Raw genomic sequence first — 21,486 nt, 5'->3', positions numbered from 1 at the left:
TTGAAATCTCTAGCGTTGTTTCCATCACCAAGGCCATATTTTCCAACTACCGATCCTTTTTTGTTTCCAACTTTTGCATTCAATCACCAGTAGTGATGAGTGCATCTCGATCGTCTGACCAATTTCAGACTGCAGAAGTTGGTAAAAAAGTTCAGTTTCTTCATCTTTGGCATTAGCGATTGTGCCTTAATTTGAATAATAGTCGTATCAACTGATCCTTCTTGTAGATGTATGGTTATTATCCTATCACGGACAGTGTTGTACTTGAGGATAGATTTCGAAGCATTCATTTTGATGATGAATGCTGCGCCCTTCCTATTCAATTTGTCAGTTCCATCATAGTAGACCATATGATTGTCAGATACAAAATGGCCAAAAGCCGTCCATCCAGCTCACTAATTCCTAGGATATCAATCTTTATGTGTTCCTTTTCATTTTTGACAGCTTCCAGTTTTCCTAGATTCATACTTCGTACATTTTATGTTCTGATTATTAATGGATGCTTGCAGCTGTTGCTTCTGATTTTGAGCTGTGTCACATCAGCAACTGAAGGCCACATATGCTTTACTCCATCTACATCATTAAGGTCAGCTGTACTTTGAGGAGATAGTTCTTGCCCTGTCTTATTTTGAGTGCCTTCTAGCCTGAGGGGTTTATCTTCCACCACTATACCAGTGTTTCACTGCTCTTCATAAGGTTTTCACTGCCCAGTTCCTTCAGAAGTAGATTGCCAGGTCCTTCTTCTTAGTCTATCTTAGTCTGGAACCTCTGCTTAAGTCTACATCATGGGTGACCATAGTGGTATTGGAAATACCAGTGCATAACTTCCAGCAACATGCTAGCCACAACAATACAACAAAGTGACAGAGTGGTAGACTGATAGATGAATATATATGTATATGTGTATAGGTATACGTGTCAGAGGAGACTCTGAAACTTGCTCTTGAGCATCAAGCAGCTAAAGCAAAAGGAAGAATTGATGAAGTAAAAGAACTGAACAGAAGATTTCAAAGGGCCTCTCAAGAAGACAAAGTAAAGTATTATAACGACATGCAAAGAGCTGGAGATGGAAAACCAAAAGGGAAGAAAACACTTGGTGTTTCTCAAGCTGAAAGAACTGAAGAAAAAATTCAAACCTCGAGTTGCAATATTCCATGGGGGACATATTAAACGACGCAGGAAGCATCAAAAGAAGATGGAAAGAATACACAGAGTCATTATACCAAAAGGAATTAGTCGATATTCAACCATTTCAAGGGGTGGCATATAGTCAGGAACCAGTGGTACTGAAGGAACCAGTGGTACTGAAGGAAGAAGTCCAGGTTGCTCTGAAGGCATTGGCAAAAAACAAGGCTCCAGGAATTGATGGAATATCAATTGAGGTGTTTCAGCAAACACGCTGGAGGTGCTCACTCATCTATGCCAAGAAACATGGAAGACAGCTTCCTGGCCAACTGACTGGAAGAGATCCATATTTATGCCTATTCCCAAGAAAGGTGATCCAACCGAATGTGGAAAATATAGAACAATATCACTAATATCACATGCAAACAATATTTTGCTGAAGATCATTCAAAAACAGCTGCAGCAGTATATCAACAGGGATCTGCCAGAAATTCAGGCCAGTTTCAGAAGAGGATGTGCAACCAGGGATATCATTGCTAATGTCAGATGGATCTTGGCTGAAAGCAGAGAATACCAGAAGGATGTTTACCTGTGTTTTATTGACTATGCAAAGGCATTTGACTGTGTAGATCATAACAAACTATGGATAACACTGCGAAGAATGGGAATTCCAGAATGCTTAATTGTGCTCATGAGGAGCCTTTACATAGATCAAGAGGCAGTTGTTCAGACAGAACAAGGGGATACTGATTGGTTTAAAGTCAGGAAAGGTGTGCGTCAGGGTTGTATTCTTTCACCATACCTATTTAATGTGTATGCTGAGCAAATAATACGAGAAGCTGGACTATATGAAGAAGAACAGGGCATCAGGATTGGAGGAAGACTCCTTAACAACCTGTGTTATTCCGGTGACACAACCTTGCTTGCTGAAAGTGAAGAGGACTTGAAGCACTTACTAATAAATTACACCTCAACATAAAGAAAACAAAAATCCTCAGAACTGGACCAATGAGCAACATCATGATAAAGGGAGAAAAGATTGAAGTTGTCAAGGATTCATTTTATTTGGATACACAGTCAACAGCCATGGAAGCAGCAGTCAGGCATTATCTTTTGCTCCATACCAATTGTTGTATCTTAGATGGCCACTTGCAAGCTTTTAAGACCTCAGACACTACTCACCAAACAAGGATGTAGGATATTATCTTTGTGATGGTTGTGCCAGTTGACTAAGTTATCCCCCGAGACTATGGGGGATCCCGCGAGTTGTTTGGATATGGGTAGGAAGCCCCCATAACTGTACCTTCCATGTACTTTGTTATATATATGGATGCATATGCAGCATACACAAAGGTGTATATACATATGCCTCCGTGTAAATGCACACGTTTATTTACTCATATATGCCTTACATAGACATATATGCATACATATCTACCTACGTAACCACACACATACTTTTTGATTGTTATTACGAAATTGTATGTTATAGCGTTTACCAAAAATGTCCCTTTTTCTTAGTGTCTTTATTTACCTCGTTCAGGTTGTGCTGACTTCACCCCATTTGGTATTTTCTTTCCCATCATCAAAAATAATCAGTGTCTACTATCTAGAAACCCTGGTGGCATAGTGGTTAAGAGCTATGGCTGCTGACCAAAAGGTCAGCAGCTCAGATCCACCTGGGTGCTACATGGAAACCCTATGGGGGAGTTCTTCCCTGTCATATAGGGTCTCTTTGAGTTGGAATCGACTCGACAGCAGTGGGGATTTTTTTTTTTTTTTTACTGTCTAGGAAGTGATTCCCCTCCTTTTCCCTCTCATCCCTGTTAACCATCGAAGAGTGCTGCTTTCTGTGTGTATATCTATTCTAGATTATAAGAGTGGGAACATACAATATTTGTGATTTTGTTATTGACTTATTTCACTCAGCATAATGTCCTCCAGATTCATCCTTGTTGTAAGATGTTTCACAGACAGAGTGGAACTGTCACATAGGGTTTCCAAGGTGTTAATCTCCGTAAATATTACAGCCTTGGAAACCCTGTGGGGCAGTTATACTCTGTCCTGTAGGGTCACTGTGAGTTGGAATCGACTTGATGGCAATGAGGTTTTTTTTTTCTCTTGTTAACACTTATGGAAGCAAATTACCAGGTGTCTTTCTGCTTTGGAGTCCCTGGGTTGGTTAGAACCACCAACCTTTCTTCAGTTAGCAGCCGAGCGCTTAGCTGTTGCATCTTTATGGAGGGTCACTGGTGGCACAGTGGTTAAGCATTCGGCTGCTATCCAAAGATTTGGCAGTTCAGATCCACCATCTGCTCTTTGGAAACTATGTGGGGCAGTTCAACTCTGTCCTGTAGGGTCACTATGAATCAGAATTGACTCGACAGCAGTGGGTTTGGTTTTTCGGGGTGTTTAGTCTTTATGGAAGCAGAGTGCCACATCTTTCTCCTACAGAGCAGCTCATGCGTTCAAACTGCCAGCCTTTCAGTTAACAGCTGAGCACTTGACCATTGTACCACCAGGGCTCCTTCCATAATGATTACAGCTAGAAAAACCTATGGGGCAGTTCTACTTTGTCACACGGAGTAGCTGTGAGTTGGAATCAGCTAGATAGTGCTCAACAACAATTTAAACTGCAGCAAGAAGTGGTTGTAAATATCTGCCACACCAGTCCTCTCTTATTCAATCAGTATGCTGAGCAAATAATTGGAGAAACTGGACTATATGAAAAAGAATGCGGCATCAGCATTGGAGGAAGACTCATTAACAATCTACGGTATGCAGATGACACAATCTTGCTTGCTAAAAATGAAGAGGACTTGAAGATCAAAGACTTCAACCTTCAGTATGGATTACACCTCAACATAAAGAAAACAAAAACCCTTACAACTGGACTAACAAGCACGTTATGATAAACAGAGAAAAGATTGAAGTCGTCAAAGATTTAATTTTGCTTGGATCCATAATCAGCGCCTGTGGAAGCAGCAGTCAGGAAATCAGTTGACACATTGCGTAGGGCATATCTGCTGCAGAAGACCTCGTTAACGTGTTAAAAACCAAAGATGTCACTTTGAAGACTAAGGTGCGCCTGACTCAAGCCATGGTGGTTTCAGTCACCTCATATGCATGTGAAAGCTTGACAATGAACAAGGAAGACCGAAGAAGAATCGATGCATTTGAATTACAGTTTTGGCGAAGAATATTGAACATACCATGGACTGCTAGAAAAACAAACAAATCTGTCTTAAAAGAAGTACAGCCAGAATGGTTATTAAAAGCAAGGCTGGCAAGACCTTGTCTCACATACGTTGGACATCTTATCAGGAGGGATCTGTTCCTGGAGAAAGGCATCATGCTTGGTAAAGTCGAGGGTCAATGAAAAAGAGGAAGACCCTCAATAAGATGGATTGACACAGTGGCTGCAACCACGGGCTCAAGCTTAACAACAGTTGTGAGGATGGCACAGGACTGGGCATGTTTTATTCTGTTGTATGTAGGATCGCTGTGAGTCAGAACTGACTCCATAGCACCTAACAACAACAGACCCCTCTTGATTTGATCTAGCCTGGTTGGTTGAGTTTGAGTGTTACTTGGGGTCATACAGATAAGTGGGAAATGTATATAGAAAACTGTGAACTGTTGGAAGCTAATAATAAAGTATATCGAAGTCCTTTTGTACACTCTAGGCCACTGGAAGCTTTGATTTTTCTTGTGTAAATTAATCAAAAGGGTGATCCCTACCTTAAGGGATGGAAGACTTGAATTTGGACTTCAGTACTTGCACTGGGTAGCCTGTTTCTTATTTCAAAGACCGCCCTTCAGGGTCCCAATGAAAATTCTGAGATATTTGCCATGATTTTTTCTTCTTGGCTTGCCCTGAAATTCATTTTTACTTAGCCTGCTTTCGTGAGTGTCTGAAAACTGTGCTCGGTTTCTCAGTCACTTTGCTTTCAGAATTGGCAGTCACTTTAACTGGAAAAGAGCCCCAAGTGCGCATCTCTTTCAAATGCTCTCCACTTCCAGATGTTGGCCTTAAAATTTTCACTGTTTTGGAAGTTCTCCACTTCCTTCAAACAAAAGTTTTTTTTTTTAAATAAATTTTCTAGTTTTTCTAATGTAATGCAACTTTATTATTGTAATCAAAGTTTTAGTTCTGGTATTGTAATCCAAGCCACAACAAATATCCTTATACATAAATGTTGGATTGTTGTACTTTTGAAATATCAGATTTATTGAGGTATAATTTACATACAGTAAAATTCATCCTATTTAAAGGTCATTTATATGAGTTTAACAAACTTATGTAGTTGGGTAACCACCACTACCATCAATATATTGAATTTTCCCAACAGCCCCCAATTTCCTTGTGCCTCTTTATCATCGCTTCTGCCTCCCCCCCTTTTTTAATAATTAAAAAAAAAAAAAAAAAACAGATATACGTAGGTATTTTCTTTCATAGAGAACAGAAAAGTGAACATCCAGATAAATTTACAACAAACTCTTGATAATTACTTGATGTGCCATTATCAGGACTTACCGAGCAGTTTTTCTGGACCGGGCATTGTGTAATATCTATGTCCTGAATCCAGTTCAGTGATTATTTTTGGTATGGGCAAGTGGAGGAAGGGGTACTATACACTCATAAGGGGAGACAGCATTTCTTTTCTTTCGTTCTTTCTTTTTAATTTTACTGTTCTTTAAGTGAAACTTTGCAGTGCAAATTAATTTCTCATTTAAAAATTTATGCACAGATTATTCTGTGACACGGTTGCAATCCCTGCAGTATTTCAGGACTCTCCCCTTTTCTACCCCAGATTCCCTGTGTCTGTACATTCTCTTTTCCTTTCCCTTCCTGCCCTCTCGTCTGCATTTTGGCAGGAGTTACCTAGTTGGTCTCATATGTTTGATTGAAGTAAGAAGCACATTTCTCACACATGTTACCATTTGTTTTATAGACCTAATTTTCAGCTGAAATTGGGCTTCAGGAGGAGCATCCGTTCTGAGTTAGCAGGGCGTGTGTGGGGCTATAGTCTTGGGGGTCCCTCCAGTCTCTATCAATAGTAAGTCTGATCTTGTTTTGTGAATTTTGAGTTTTATTCTATATTTTTCTCCCACTCTGTCCAGGACCCTACATGTTACGGTCTCTGTCAAGCGCAATGGACAGCATTTCTTAGTTACCATGTGCAGTGTGGAAACCCTCTTGGCATAGTGGATAAGTGCTGTGGCTACTAACCAAAAGGTCGTTAGTTTGCATCCACCAGGCGCTCCTTGGAAACCCAACGGAGCTGTTCTACTCTGTACTGTAGGGTTGCTATGAGTCGGAATTGACTTGACAGCAGGGTTTTTTTTTTTTTTTATGGCGTGTGGTATAATTATTTATAACAAGACTTTTTCTACTCTATGTTAATGTCTTAGGCTGTGTTCTCTAGAGAAACAAAACCAGTGAAGCGTATAAATATATACAGAGAGGGATTTATATCAAGGAAATGGCTCACGCAGGTATACAGGCTGGAAAGCCTCAAGTCTGTGTGGGTCAGGCTGAAGGCTTCTCCTAACTTGTGTAGCTGCAGCGGCTGGTAAACCTAAGATTGGCAGATCAGACAGCAAGCCTCTGGCTCACAGACTGTGGAGGCTGACGAATCCTAAGATTGGCAGGTAGCTGCTAGCTCAAGTCCCAAGAACCAGAGGGCAGATGTACAGGATCCAGAGCAAGGAAAACCAGTGAGCTTTGTCAGAAAGTCAACCTATGTTGGATGCAGGTCAGACCCCCAAGGAAACTCCCTTTCAACTGCTTGGCTGCTCATAAAATACCTTATCATGGAGGTGATTATATCAGATCTCATTATGGAGGTGATTACATTCTTCCATAGCTGCCGAACTACATTACAGCTGCCAGGCCACTGAGAATCATGGCCTAGCCATGTTGCCACACAACTTTAACCACCACAGTTATTAAGAGACTTGTGATGTTTTATCGATTTGAAATTTCAAAGAATGATGTGGGAAATTGTGTTTGATTAAATGGGGATGTGAGTTGAGAAACAATGAAAAACAATGTTCTAATAGATGATTTCTACCTTTGCTTTACTGTATCCTTGTATGAGTTGCTTCTGAAGCATTGTACATTCTAAGGACCAAGTAATTAATTTTCAAAAGCAATGAGATTTGCATATAATTATCCTGTACAGAAGTATATCCTACATATAATCATTTTAATTATGGTTAATTTTTATATCCTCTTTGAACTTAACTTGGATCAAGAATTAATGTTGTAAACCAGTTGTTTGGTTCAAAGAAAATGTGTTACTAAATGCCACAGTTAAAATCTCATGAACAGTTCGTAAAATAAAAGCTTACCCTAAAAAGGAGGCACCCAACAGTAAACATAGTATGTCAGATTTGAATATAATTAGATTAAATGGTACTTTCAATATTATTGAAATCATGTTAATATTTATTTTCAAAAACATTTATTTAAAATAAATTTCCCCTAAATAAACTTTCTTTCCCTATTACAGCATTTCAGTGGTTATAAATACCAGTACCATGAGATGATAAGCAAATAAAGGACGCACAGCCCTAAAATTTGGGAAACTATTGCAGACTGTATTTCCCCTTTTGGTGATTCACAGCATACATTAAGATGGTAAAGGCACTAAGAGGTCATACAGTAATGTTTTTCAAACTTATTTGGTCACAACTTTTTTTTTTATGTATCTCCTATTAATGGCACCCTTTGGAAAATGTTTAGGGTTCTCTTTACGCTCGTGATATATACAAATAATTTCTATTTTCAAACAGGACAGAAGGAGCAAGCTGTGGAATGGTATAAGAAAGGTATTGAAGAACTGGAAAAAGGAATAGCTGTCACAGTTGCAGGAGAAGGTAAGGTTATATTTGTAATTGTTTAGCCATCCAAAATTATATTCATATGATTGCCTTGAATTCAGACACATTTATCTTTTTTATAATAATATTTTTTATTTATCTTAATAAAGATATTTAGACAGATTTTTTTTTTTAATGTTATTGTGTTTGTAGACTTAACAGTGAAAGGTTTGTGATCTATTCTGTAAATGAAGTTATAACCAGATGTGCTCAAACTTGAGTCCCTGTTGCAGTCAGTGTATATCCAGTGCCTTGCCTATGTCTTCCTTGGATCAACTGTTGGTGATCAATCATGTGTTTTACCCTGATCTTGAAACCTAGCCCTTTCCTCATTGCTGAGGCAGGGAAAAAGTGGGTAGTCTACAAACTCTACTTTGCACTTGTGGGTAATGCTTGACTGTATATTAGAACATGAACTGTAAATGACTTACTTTGATTCACATCAGCTTTTTAAAACGAAGCAGTTATTTCTCATGTTTACTTTCCTACTGAATTAGAAATTAAAAAAAGAGTCTAATATTACATTGGAATATATTACTAATATTTATTGCACATTTACTATGTATCCAAGCATCATCGTAAGTGCTTCATATGTATTATCATATTTAATTTGCACCACAACCTCATGTTCTGTAGAGGCTTGTTATCCTTGTTTTTCAGATGAAGGACCTGAAGTACAAAGAAGTTCGGTAACTTGCTAAGGTCTCCGTTATCAAATAGCAGTTAGGATCTGAACTCAAGCATTCTTAAATACTAACTGCGTTCTTAAATACTAAGCTGTGGCCATTTTAAATCAGACAGTTGTATAGTCTGCTCTGCTGGGAATGAAAACTCGAAGAAGGATGGTGTTGCATTCATTGTCAGAAAGAACATTTCAAAGTCTGTCCTGAAGTACAACGCTGTCAGTGATAGGATAATATCCATACGTCTACAAGGAAGACCAGTTAATATAACTGTTATTCAAATTTACACACCAACCACCAAGGCCAAAGACGAAGAAATAGAAGATTTTTATCAGCTGCTGCAGTCTGAAATTGATCAAACATGCAATCAGTATGCATTGATAATTACTGGTGATTGGAATGCAAAAGTTGGAAACCAAGAAGGATCGGTAGTTGGAAAATATGGCCTTGGTGATAGAAACATTGCTGGAGATGGAATGATAGAATTTTGCAAAACCAACGACAACTTCATTGCACATACCTTCTTTCACCAACATAAGTGGTGACTGTACACATGGACCTCACCAGATAGAACACACAGGAATCAAATTGACTTCATCTGTGGGAAGAGACGATGGAAAAGCTCAATAACGTCCATCAGAACAAGGCCAGGGCCCAACTGTGGAACAGACCATCAATTGCTCATATGCAAGTTCAAGCTGAACCTGAAGAAAATCAGAGCAAGTCCATGAGACTCAAAATATGACCTTGAGTATTTCCCACCTGAATTTAGAGACCATCTGAATAGATTTGACACATTGAACACCAGGCGAGTTGTGGGATGACATCAAGGACATCATGCATGAAGAAAGCAAGAGGTCATTGAAAAGGCAGGCAAGAAAGAAAAGACCAAGATAGATGTCAGAGGAGACTCTGAAACTTGCTTACAAGCGTCGAGCAGCTAAGGCAAAAGGAAGAAATGATGAAGTAAAAGAACTGAACAGAAGATTTCAAAGGGCCTCTTGAGAAGACAAAGTGCCATGTGCAAAGGCTGGAGATAGAAAACCGAAAGGAAGAACATGCTCAGCTTTTCTCAAGTTGAAAGAACTGAAGAAAAAATTCAAGCCTCGAGTTGCAATAGTGAAGAATTCTATGGGGAAAATATTAAACGATGCAGGAAGCATGAAAAGAAGATGGAAGGAATACACAGAATCATTATACCAAAAAGAATTAGTTGGTGTTACACCATTTCAAGAGGTAGCATATGATCAGGAACTGATGGTACAGAAGGAGGAAGTCCAAGCAGCTCTGAAGGCATTGGTGAAAAACAAGGCTCCAGGAATTGACGGAATATCAATTGAGATGTTTCAACAAACAGATGCAATACTGGATAGTGCTCACTCATCTGTGCCAAGAAATATGGAAGACAGCTCCCTGGCCAACTGACTGGAAGAGATCCATATTTATGCTTAGTCCCAAGAAGGGTGATCCAGCCGAAATTATAGAACATCATTAATATCACATGCAAGCAAAATTTTGCTGAAGATCATTCAAAAATGGCTGCAGCAGTATATTGACAGGCAACTGCCAGAAATTCAGGCCGGTTTCAGAAGAGGATGTGGAACCAGGGATATTACTGCTGATGTCAGATGGATCCTGGCTGAAAGCAGAGAATACCAGAAGGATGTTTACCTGTGTTTTTTTGCTTATGCAAAGGCATTCAACTGTGTGGATCATAAAAAATTACAGATAACATTGTGAAGAATGGGAATTCCAGAACACTTAATTGTGCTCATGAGGAACCTTTACATAGATCAAGAGGCAGTTGTTCACACAGAACAAGAGGATACTGCATGGTTTAAAGTCAGGAAAGGTGTGCGTCAGGGTCATATCCTTTCACCACACCTGTTGTGTCTGTATGCTGAGTAAATAAACCGAGAAGCTGATCTATATGAAGAAGAATGGGGCATCAGGATTGGAGGAAAACATTAACAACCTGTGTTACACGGATGACACAACCTTGCCTGCTGAAAGTGAAGAGGACTTGAAGCACTTACTAATGAAGATCAAGGACCACAGCCTTCAGTATGAATTGCACCTCAACGCAAAGAAAACAAAAGTCCTCACAACTGGACCAATGAGCAACATCATGATAAACAGAGAAAAGACTGAAGTTGTCAAGGATTTCATTTTACTTGGATACACAGTCAACAGCCATGGAAGCAGCAGTCAGGCAATCAAATGATGCATTGCACTGGGTAAATCTGCAAAGGACCTCTTTAAAGTGTTGAAAAGCAGGGATGTCACCTTGAAGACTAAGGTGTGCCTGACCCAAGCCATGGTATTTTCAATTGCATCATATGCATGTGAAAGCTGGACAGTGAATAAGGAAGACCAAAGAAAAATTGACACCTTTGAATTGTGGTGTTGGTGAAGTATATTGAATATACCATGGACTGCCAAAAGAATGAACAAATCTGCCTTGGAAGAAGTACAACCAGATTGCTCCTTAGAAGCAAGGATGGTGAGACTGTATCTTACATACTTTGAACATGTTTTTAAGAGGGATCAGTCCCTGGAGAATGACGTCATACTTGGCAAAGTACAGGGTCAGCGGAAAACAGGAAGACCCTCAGTGAGGTGGACTCACACAGTGGCTGCAACAGTGAGCTCAAGTATAACAACGATTGTAAGGATGGCACAGGACCGGGCAGTGTTTCATTCTGTTGTGCGTAAGGTCATTATGAGACGGAACCAACTCAATGGCACCTAACAACAACAACAAGCGGCTGTGGGTATTGTATACTTACATACAATAAATAAATAAAACTTATATTCAATAAATTCAAAAGCAAAAATTATAGTATTTAAGTAAAATAACTTGTCCTTACACGAATCAGTCCATCCAGTAGATATTTGTTGGCTTGCTGGCGGACTACCACTTCATGTCAGCTAATCTCCAATTATTAAAAATGTGTCTGGTATTTACTCTGCTGATTTCCTTTCCCCGTTATTTTGATTACTTGTAAAATCTAGATCTTAGTCATAGTGCCATCAAAGACTGTCTAAGTTCAAGGGGGAATATGACCAGCATCAGTCCAAAGCTGATTCCCATGAGATGGCGGTTAGACATACCTCCACTCTCCAACCTTTTTACCAATTTTGACACCAGCCGTCCCTCCCATGGTACTCTTTGCTTTTCTTCTGGGTTTGACAGCTTATCGCTGTGGCCACACAGAGCTCACAGACCATACTTAAGTGGTTTAATAAGGAACAGGGTACAATTCAGGGTACAAGGCAGGACAGCTCTCTTAGCTCCTCTCAACCATGCAGACCTCTTCTTAGGCCCCTGAGGACAGGCTCCTCTTCGCTGTCACTGCCGGCTCTGCTGCTGGGTACCTGTGAGTCTGTTGTCATTGGCTTTGTCACTGGGCCCATTTTGGGCTTCTCACTATCTTCAGTCTTACAGCTTTTTTAGGAGGTTTTTTATTTCCTCTCTCTCTGCTGCTGCTTTCTACTTTTTTCCTTTTCCTTCTTGCTGCGTCCCTTCTTGATTTTTTCTGTCTGCTCTTCCTGCTTTCTGTCTGACACATCTTTGTGGAATTGACTGTATATGCATTGCTTAACATCCATGATGCTGTTGTTTTTAGGTGCCGTGGAGTCAGCTTTGACTCATAGTGACCCTATGCACAACAGAATGAAATGATGCCCAGTTCTGCGCCATCCATACAATTGTTACGCTTGAGCTCATTGTTGGAGCCACTGCGTCAATCCACGTTGTTGAGGCTCTTCGTCTTTTCCACTGACCCTGTACTCTGCCAAGCATGATGTCCTTGATACATTCTGTGAAATAGGATATTAACGTGATTTGGATATTGTGCGAATTTTTGGGTGCACAGGGCTCATGGGTGGGGCTGCCGTGCTGCATGTGGTCCAGGCAGCTCCCACTGTGGATGCCTTAGGTGAGCTCTTGGCCAGGTTCTGCATGGCACACGGCCCTGCAGCCCAGCAATGATCATAATGGGGAAGCTCCGGGCACGGGCCAGGGTAGCAGGGAAGCTGGCCCAGTGACGTAGTGCAGCTGCTCTGGCCAGGCCCTGCGGTACCTCCCTACCTTGGACACTCAGGACCAGAATTGAGTGCCCACTCCTCCCAGCAGCAGGGATATCTGTTCCCGTAGGTGGCAGGCGGTGGGGTGGGCTCGATGCTGATTCAAGCTGTGGGCGTCCCTGGAGGGCACACACTGGACCACAGATGTATATGAGGGTGGACGCTGCCTGAGTGGATGTTATGCTGCGAATGACTGTACATAAACGCTTTGTAAATTTCAAGGCATGGCCCTCCCACCAGGACCACGAACTAACCAGTCCCCCCTTGGTAGGCCGTAGATACTGTATTTGCATAGTAGGTGTGGCTGGATTACAACTCACCTCATTTGCATAGTCTATTGACCAATCCCTACAAGGTGCATACCAATCACAGTGCAGGCTGCAAGCCCAGGACCAGATGAAAAGTATCAAACCAAGTTATTTACAACTTATCTGGGTAATGTCAATCAACCTGGACAAAAGTAAACTCTGGGGTAGAAACTGGGGCAAAGGTAACTCCTCAGAGCTTAGGGGGGAAATCTTTCAAGCTGTTTTTACGAAGAACCAAGGGAAAATGACACATAAGGGAACTTGTTTCATCACGACTCCTGTACAAAAGAGAGCAGAATAGAACAAGTAAATACGGAAGTTTGGCCCTTTGAGACTTTCATAGGCTTATGAGCATGACTGTATGAATTATACCCAAAGCACATTTGTTGTTCTTGTAGAGTGCATGGAAGAAGAATTAGAAGAATATGAATTGGTTATAAGAAAAATGATATTTCATTATATGCCTTTGATTGTACCATTAAGGAAAAGCCAGTGTCAGTTAAACTATGACACAGTCTTCTATCACTTGGGATTATAATTTTATAGAATAAGCTGTCTTAGCCTTATTTAGACATAGAAATAACAGTATTAATATCTGTGAGTAAATTTGTGCATACATGGGACATGACAGTGTTCTGACTGCAGCCTGGCTAATGGCGTTCCTCAGTTGGCATTGATTGTAAGACACATTGCAATTGCAAAGATTTAAAAATGTGAAAAAATAAATCTCAGAATCCATGAAATATGCAAGAAATTTGTGAAGTAAACAGTAGGCCTGAAACCATAAACTGTATCTGGTTTTTTTTAGTAGATTATTTGAAAGTAATGTTTTCTTAATTTTTTATAAAATCTTTGACTCCCCATGAGAGGAGTTAGGGTGATATTTTATCTTCAAACAATATTAGTTAAAAAAAAAAAAAAGATAATTTTACTATTTTTTTCTTTTTGGTTTCTTTCAGGTGAACAGTGTGAGAGAGCTAGGCGCCTTCAAGCTAAAATGGTGACTAATTTGGGTATGGCCAAGGACCGTTTACAACTTCTAGGTATCAATTACTGTGTTGTATAATTGAATATATGATGTATTTGAAATGTGTTTTCAGTAAAATTTTAATTTTAGATGGGATCAGATCAGTGATCTTGAAAATGTGGTATAGGCTTTTTTTTTTTTTTTAAACTTACAGAACATTTTTAACATACACAAAAGTTGACAGAAGAGTATAATGAACTCCTAATTACATATCATCCAGCGTTAATAATTATCAGCTCATGGGCATTCTTGTTTTATCTGTGCCAGGAGTTGGCAAACTACGGCCTATGGGCCAAATGAAGTTCTCTGCCTATTATTATAAATAAGTTTTATTGGCACATAGCCATGCCCATTCCTTTGCATATTGTCTGTGGCTGCTTTTACAGTACAGCGGCAGAGTTAGTAGTTATGACACAGATCATACAGCTACAGCCCTCAAGCCTAAAATACTTACTGTCTGGCAGCTTACAGAGAAAGTTTGCTGGCCTTAATCTCTATCCAACCCACTCCGCTACCCACTTCATATTATTTTGAAGCAAATCCCTGACATCTTTTCATTTCATTTATAAATATTTCATATTGTATCTCTAAAGTATAAGAAGTGTTTAAAAATAGAATCACCAAAATACTGTTGTTACACTTCAAAAATAACCAGTAATTCCTTTTAATACTAAAAAAATTCTCATAATTTAATAACTTTTACTATTTTTTAATAATTTAATTGTTACATGAAGATCCGTACATTGTGAATGGTTGTTATATTTCTTACATCTTTGTTAATGTACAGGTCCTTTTGTTTTTCTTTTTCTTTTAGTTATTACTGAAACCAGATCATTTGTCATGTAGTATTTCCTGTAGTGTGACTTTTGCTGCATGTATCTGATGGTAACTTTTAACATGTCCTGTTCTTCATGTAAATTGATAGTTGGATCCAGAGCCTCGATCAGATTCAAAGTCAACTTTTAATTTGTAATGGCAGGAATATTTCAAAGTGGTTATGTGTTCTGCCATTAGTAGTTCTTCCATATTCTTGTGATGTTGGCAGCAGTTGATGACAGATGCCTAATGCCATTATAATTTTTTCATTCCATCTTCACTCATTAGCTGGAATACATCTATAAAGAGAAAATTCTCATCTGCTGATTGATGATGGTATTGGTAGTTTTTACATTTTCGTTGTTATGTTCTTGTAAATCTGAAAGAAAGTGGAACAGAACTCCCCACAAGCAATACACTTGGGTGGTTCTACTATGGAAATAGTAGATATTTGGTAGGCAGGCAGACATTATTTATTTGTAGTTCTGTGATTTAGGGTAGATTATTTAGCATGTCTGTGCATTCTTTATTTCATTTGTAATATGAGGCTAATAGATAATATTTATCTCGTCATATTTTGTGACCATTGGGGGAACCTAACTCATAGTCCAAAAACCCATTGACTCATTCATAGTGATTGCATAGGGTTTACTAGGCTGTAAATCTCTACGGAAACAGACTGCCGCATCTTTCTTCCGCAGAGCTGCTGGTGGTTTCAAACTGCCAACCTTTCAGTTTGCAGTCCAATACTTTAACCACTGTGCTACCAGGGCTCCTTTAACTCACAGTAGCTACTCAAAATGTTAGATTTTGTTCATCTCCTTAACTGTAGTAATCTAGCTTGGGGGGAAAAATACACACACACTTACATACACATGCACATGTATATATTTTCTTTCATTTATTCTTGTACGATCATTGTGTTTGTAGGTCTTTTTCCCTCAACACAGTTCATAAACAACTCTGACTGCTTTCAAAGGCTAACAAGGCATTGTTCCCCTAGCTTCTGTGGCTGCCAGGATTGTGTTCTTATATCCTAAGTAAAGATTGCTGTTGTTTCAAATATAAAGAAATAATATACCAGAGGCTGTTGTAGTGAAATAATTATATAATTGTTCTATTTGGTACTTTTTATGTTTTTAAGCTCAAATGTCTTTAATTATACATAAAAAGTATAAAGTCGTGAGGTTAATGATGCAAAATAAGTTTGATTTCAGTAAAACATTTTGTAACATGTTTAAAATTGATTAAGAGTTGTCTTTTTATCTTTTATTTAAAGTTGTGATATGATGAAATATTGGAAACATCTCGTCAATTTGCCCTTGAATAAGACTATAATTTGTTATTCGTGATATTAGAGGACAAACAAAAGATATATTAACATGAAGCTAGGCATGAAAGGAATTAATATTTTGGATGTTTGGAAGACACAGTAGAAGTTGGCATCTATTGTCAGTGGCATCCCTGGGTGTTGCAAACGGATAATATGCTCAGCTACTTACTGAAAGGTTGGAGTTTTAAGTCTACCCAGAGGCACCTCGGAAGAAAGGGCTGGTGACCTACTTTGAAAAATCAGCCACTGAAAACTCTATGGAGCACAGTTCAACTCTGACACAACTAGGGTTGCCATGAGTTGAAATTAACTCGACAGCAACTGGTTTGATTTGGCGTTGTCTTCCTCGCAAATACTATGTGCACATTTATGGAAGATGTTATTTTAAAAAGGGAGCGGGGAGTGCAAAGGAAAGGGAGAATCAGCATATTCCTATCCTGCAAGACTTCAGAAAGTTCTGGAACGGATGAACCAAAAACCAAACCTGTTGCTGTCATGTTGATTCCAATTTATAGTGACAGTAAAAAAGATCTGTGCACAAATAAGTAGTAAAGCATTTTATGTGTTACATATTATGTACTCCAGAGATGGAGTGCCAGGTAGGATGAATGATCTTGGGAGTTCCCCATCTAGACTGGTTTGAGAGTGTGCAGCCTCTAATAAAGATCAAAAGAGTTCATATATAAATTATTTATCTTCAGTTTAGTAGTGAACCTTAGGAAAAAAATTGAACTATAAAACATGCTATAGATAAAACAGTAATTTTGGCACTGGCATCTTGGTGTACACACTGTTAAAAAAAAATTTAGCTTAATTCAACATAATGTTTATGAAATTCCAACTCTATATCAGGCACAGTGCCAAAGGATATAAACTGAATATATTACTGCAGCAAATATTTTACTAGGTGACTGCCACGCGCTAGGCAAAGTTGTAGGTGCTTGGCACATAGACAGGATTCCTCCTTTGTGGAGTTTATGTTCCAGCAGGGAAAAGACAGATAATAAATAATGAACATAAAAAATAAGTTATACAGTATATTAGAAGATGATAAATATAGGTGAAAAAGAAAAAGTAAAACAGTACGACACATAAGAAGTGGTTTGGAATTTTAGTTTTAAATAGGATGTCCAAATGTTCAAGGGTTATGCCTATTTGAGAAGTTGACATGAGTTGGCCTTGTAGACATCTAGGAGAAGAATGGTCCAGAGAGAAGGAAGAGCTGGTACAAAGCCCTAAGAAAATCTGCCTGGTATGTTTGAGAAGCAGCGAAGAGGCCAGTGTGACCCAGCAATGTGAAACAAGAAAAGTATAGTATAGAGGAGGTCAGAGAAGTAATTGGGGGTGGGGATTATCATAACACACAAGGATTTATAGGCTATGGTGAGGATTTGAGCTTTTACCACCTGTGAAATGAGGGTTTTTAGCAAAGGAATGACATAATCTATGCTAAATTTTAAAAGCATTCCTCTGGCTACTATCTTGCACATAGACTCTACGGGTAGAATCAGGAAGACATCTTCATTTAGGACATTGCACATAAATATAGGAGAAAATTACGGAGGCTTGGCCCAGTGTGGTAGCAGGAGAAATGATAATAAGTAGTTGTATTCTGACTATAATTGAAGATTGAACAAACAGACTTACTGACAGATTAGAGATAATGTTCATTAAGGATCTCATAATATAGTGGAAAAGACAGATGTACAAATAGATTCCTCACTGCAGAATAGGGATATGCAAATGTTTATGGGAGTGGGAAGATAGGTGTCTGAGAAAGGTTTCTGGAAAAAGTAAAACCTGGGGTGAGGATTTAAAAAGATAAGTAGAAGCTATTAAAGAATGTTTGGTGGGGAAAACATCTCAGGAAGAAGGGACAGCGTGAACAAAGACTCAGGGGCAAGAAACGGCATGGTGAGTAGGTAAGAATGCTGGTAGGGGCATATGAGTTGAGGTTGGCTCAGGCATAAGATTTGTAGGCTGACAATGGAAGACCTGGTTTGGCATAAAAAGGCGGTTGAGCTCTAATTTTTGGGCAATGGGAAGCCACCAAAGGGTTTTAAGCAGAAGAGTTATGTGATAAGATTTTCCTTTTAAGCGAGTCACTCAGGTGACCTTGTAGGTCCTGGTTGTGAGGGTGTCAAGAAACAAGGTGAAAAATTTAAATCATTGGTTAATCTATACAACTTTCAGTTCCCCCAAAAGAAAGCATTAGTCCAGGTTTACTTTCTTTTACAAAAATGGATTGGCCAGGTTCATGTTAGGAATACGTTAGGGTTTTTTTTTTTTTTTTTTTTATCGTGTATATGTGTTTGTTTTCACACATACAAATATAAACTCTGTACACCTAAAACCAACTTTTAGAGCTTTATCCCCAAGTACTAGTTAAAAAACTAGGGTTTTAATTTTTGTTAATTTTTACTATATAATGAATGCTTTTGTGAATTTTTGTTAAATTTCAGTGAAGAGAGTGTTAATTGATAAAGAGGGCATATACATCAGTGTTTGTTCCAGTTTATGTCTTTTACCAACACAAATGATTTCTGTCACTGTATGGTGATTTGAATAGCATTATCTTTGAGAAAAATCAGATGACCTACCTGTTAGCTAACAAAAAAATAAGTCAGCTCCAAGGTGTATCAGCCAGTTCTAGGATACAAAAACTCTGCAGTACTTTGTGCTTTGTGCAAAAAGGGTAGTTGTCCCAAAGGAATGTGTGGTTGTACCATAAACCCAGCATGGTGCCTGCTTGTCTGACCTTAGAAATGGAAGTTTAGGAGAGTTAGTGTATATGTGCAGTGTTTTTACACATATTTGTTGACTTGCTAGTACAGGAGAAAAGAATCAATTATGGTCACTCGGAGTAGGTCAGCAGAATAAATATGATAAAAATTGAACTTCAGTTATGGATGAGGCATAAAATAGGTACCTTATGTGTATTATTTTATTCAATCCTTGAAGTCCTCAGAATACTGAGACTAAAGCAAGGTCATACCGTTAGTAAGTGGTGGAGCAAGGTGTATGTCAGCTAGCATATAGATTGACATGAATGGGGGAAGAGAGTGTAGTAGTGATGTAGAGTGGCAAGAACATCAAACTGTTACCCTCTTGGGCTTCGGGTGTGAGACCTAGAGTCCTAGATCTTTGGAGGGTTTTTGGTTTGTTTTTTCAAGCAGGGGAAGTGTTGAAATAATCCTTTCATTTTTTTTCAAATGACTGATTTCTTAAATAGGTAATACAGGCACATGTCATTAAATTCAGAAAGTTTAAGTATGAGCAGCATCCATCTCATTCTATGCCCCAGTCATCCATTACCCTGTCCAGAGACAACCAGTTTTTATTACCAGTTTTTCTGGGTCCTTTTCAGAGATAATCTTCATGTATGCATGTGTGTGTTTGTGTGTGAAAACACGAAGGGTCAGATACTGTATACACAGTTCTACAGTATGCTTTATTGCCTTTATTTTTTGCCTGATATATGTTAGTGTAACTGAATATGGCATACCCTAGACATTCCTTAGGATTTCCTTTGGCAGTATTTTAAGTGCCGGTCTTCTTTCCTGAAATGTGCTTTTTTTATCTTTACAAATCCTAGCCAACTCGTAGCCCACATCCTCTGTAAAGTCTTTGCAGTGGTTGTGTTTATGCTATGAAGTCTTTTTTGTTGTTGTTGTTGTTATCCTATTTGTGTTGTAAGTTGCCAACTATATTTAATAAGGATCTGGATGTAGAGAATATATTCATTTTTTAAAAAATCTCAGTGGTACGCTTGCAGCACAATGCTTTGGACATATAAGATATTTAATAAATATTCAGTCATGATAATAATGGTATGGAACTGCCCCAGTACCAATCTGAATGAGGTGTATTTTTTTTATTTTTTTATTGTACCTTAGATGAAGGTTTACAGAACAAACTAGTTTCTCATTAAACAGAGCACATATTGTTTTATGACATTGGTTAACAACCCCACAGCATGTCAACACTCCCTTCTTGACGTTGGGTTCCCTATTACCAGCCTTCCTGCCTCCTCTTGCATTTTAGTCGTTGCCCCTGGGCTGTCATGCCCCTTTAGTCTCGTTTTGTTTTATGGGTCTGTCTAATCTTTGGCTGAAAGGTGAACCTGAATGAGGTGTATTTTTAGCGTAGCCATTCACTTGTTAATTTTTGTTGCTATTTTCATGTCTGAGTTTTTACTAACTGTATTTTTAAAAATAATTTTCTATACATGCAAAAACCCTTCATGTAAAAAAATATTTACTTTGAAATAATTTTTCATTTTCATATACATTTTTAATTTGTTCATTATGTATTTTTTTCTTTTTTGTTTGTTTTTTCCTTTTTATTCCCCTCTGTTGCATAGAGAAGCTGCAACCAGTTTTGCAATTTTCCAAGTCACAAACGGACGTCTATAATGACAATACTAACTTGACATGCCGCAATGGACATCTCCAGTCAGGTAGGTTTAGGCTAACTAACATGTGTAATAAAGCTTACATGCACAGTTGAATCAATTAATCTTATACTTAATCTGATACTGTTGATTTGATTTTATAATGGTAGATTTAATAGTTTTTTGTCTTTAGGGATGTGTTGAAAATACAGTATTCCTGTTGTTCATAGTGTATGTAAAAATGGCGTGGTGGCGTCAGAGGTCCTCTAACTTCAGGGGAGAGAGGAGAATCAAGATCAGCATCAGCAGCCAAAGGCTGATTCGTATGAAGCAGAGGTCAGACATGCCTCCTCTTTCCAATCCTTTTACCAGTTCCTACACCAGCCATCCCTCCCATTCCACTACAGTCACCGTGAGTCAGATGGCAACGGGTTTTTTATTTCTTCGTATGCTTGATTTTAAATGCCAGTTCAAGCATAGATGTAAATATCTGTCTGCTTCTCTCAGCATGGCTGTGAAGGACTGACATTTTCATAAGAAATTTTTTTTTTTCCTAGCAATTTTTTTCCTTAATTGTACTTTAGATGAAGGTTTACAGAACAAACTAGCTTCTCATTGAACAGTACATATATTGTTTTGTGACACTGCCAACCCCACAGCATGTCAGCACCCTCCCCCTCTCAACCTTGGGTTCATCATCAGCGTTCCTGTCCCCTCCTGCTTTCTCGTCCTTGCCTCTGGGCTGGTGTACCCCTTTAGTCTTGTTTTGTTTTATGGGCCTGTCTAATCTTTGTCTGAAGGTTGAAGCTCAGGAATGACTTCAT

General features: G+C 38.7%; 1 protein-coding gene across 5 annotated transcripts in view; it reads left to right on the top strand.

Moving 5' to 3' along the window:
• SPAST (spastin) overlaps positions 1-21,486 on the top strand; it is a 110,075-nt gene that overhangs the window by 24,306 nt on the left and 64,283 nt on the right. For 3 of the 5 annotated variants that reach the window (XR_010319487.1, XM_010595843.3, XM_023555249.2), the window contains exons 2-4: positions 7,927-8,010; positions 14,053-14,136; positions 20,633-20,728. Coding sequence is in view for 4 of the 5 variants with exons in the window: in XM_010595843.3 (XP_010594145.1) it covers positions 7,927-8,010; positions 14,053-14,136; positions 20,633-20,728 (264 nt within the window). In the remaining variant the exon portion in view is untranslated. The remainder of the gene's footprint in view (positions 1-7,926; positions 8,011-14,052; positions 14,137-20,632; positions 20,729-21,486) is intronic. The other 2 variants (XM_010595844.3, XM_023555248.2) reach the window with 2 other exon arrangements.

This window comes from Loxodonta africana, chromosome 26 (genome assembly GCF_030014295.1).
Source record: "Loxodonta africana isolate mLoxAfr1 chromosome 26, mLoxAfr1.hap2, whole genome shotgun sequence".
NCBI lineage: Eukaryota > Metazoa > Chordata > Mammalia > Proboscidea > Elephantidae > Loxodonta > Loxodonta africana.
This window is presented reverse-complemented; position numbering and strand designations above follow the sequence as displayed.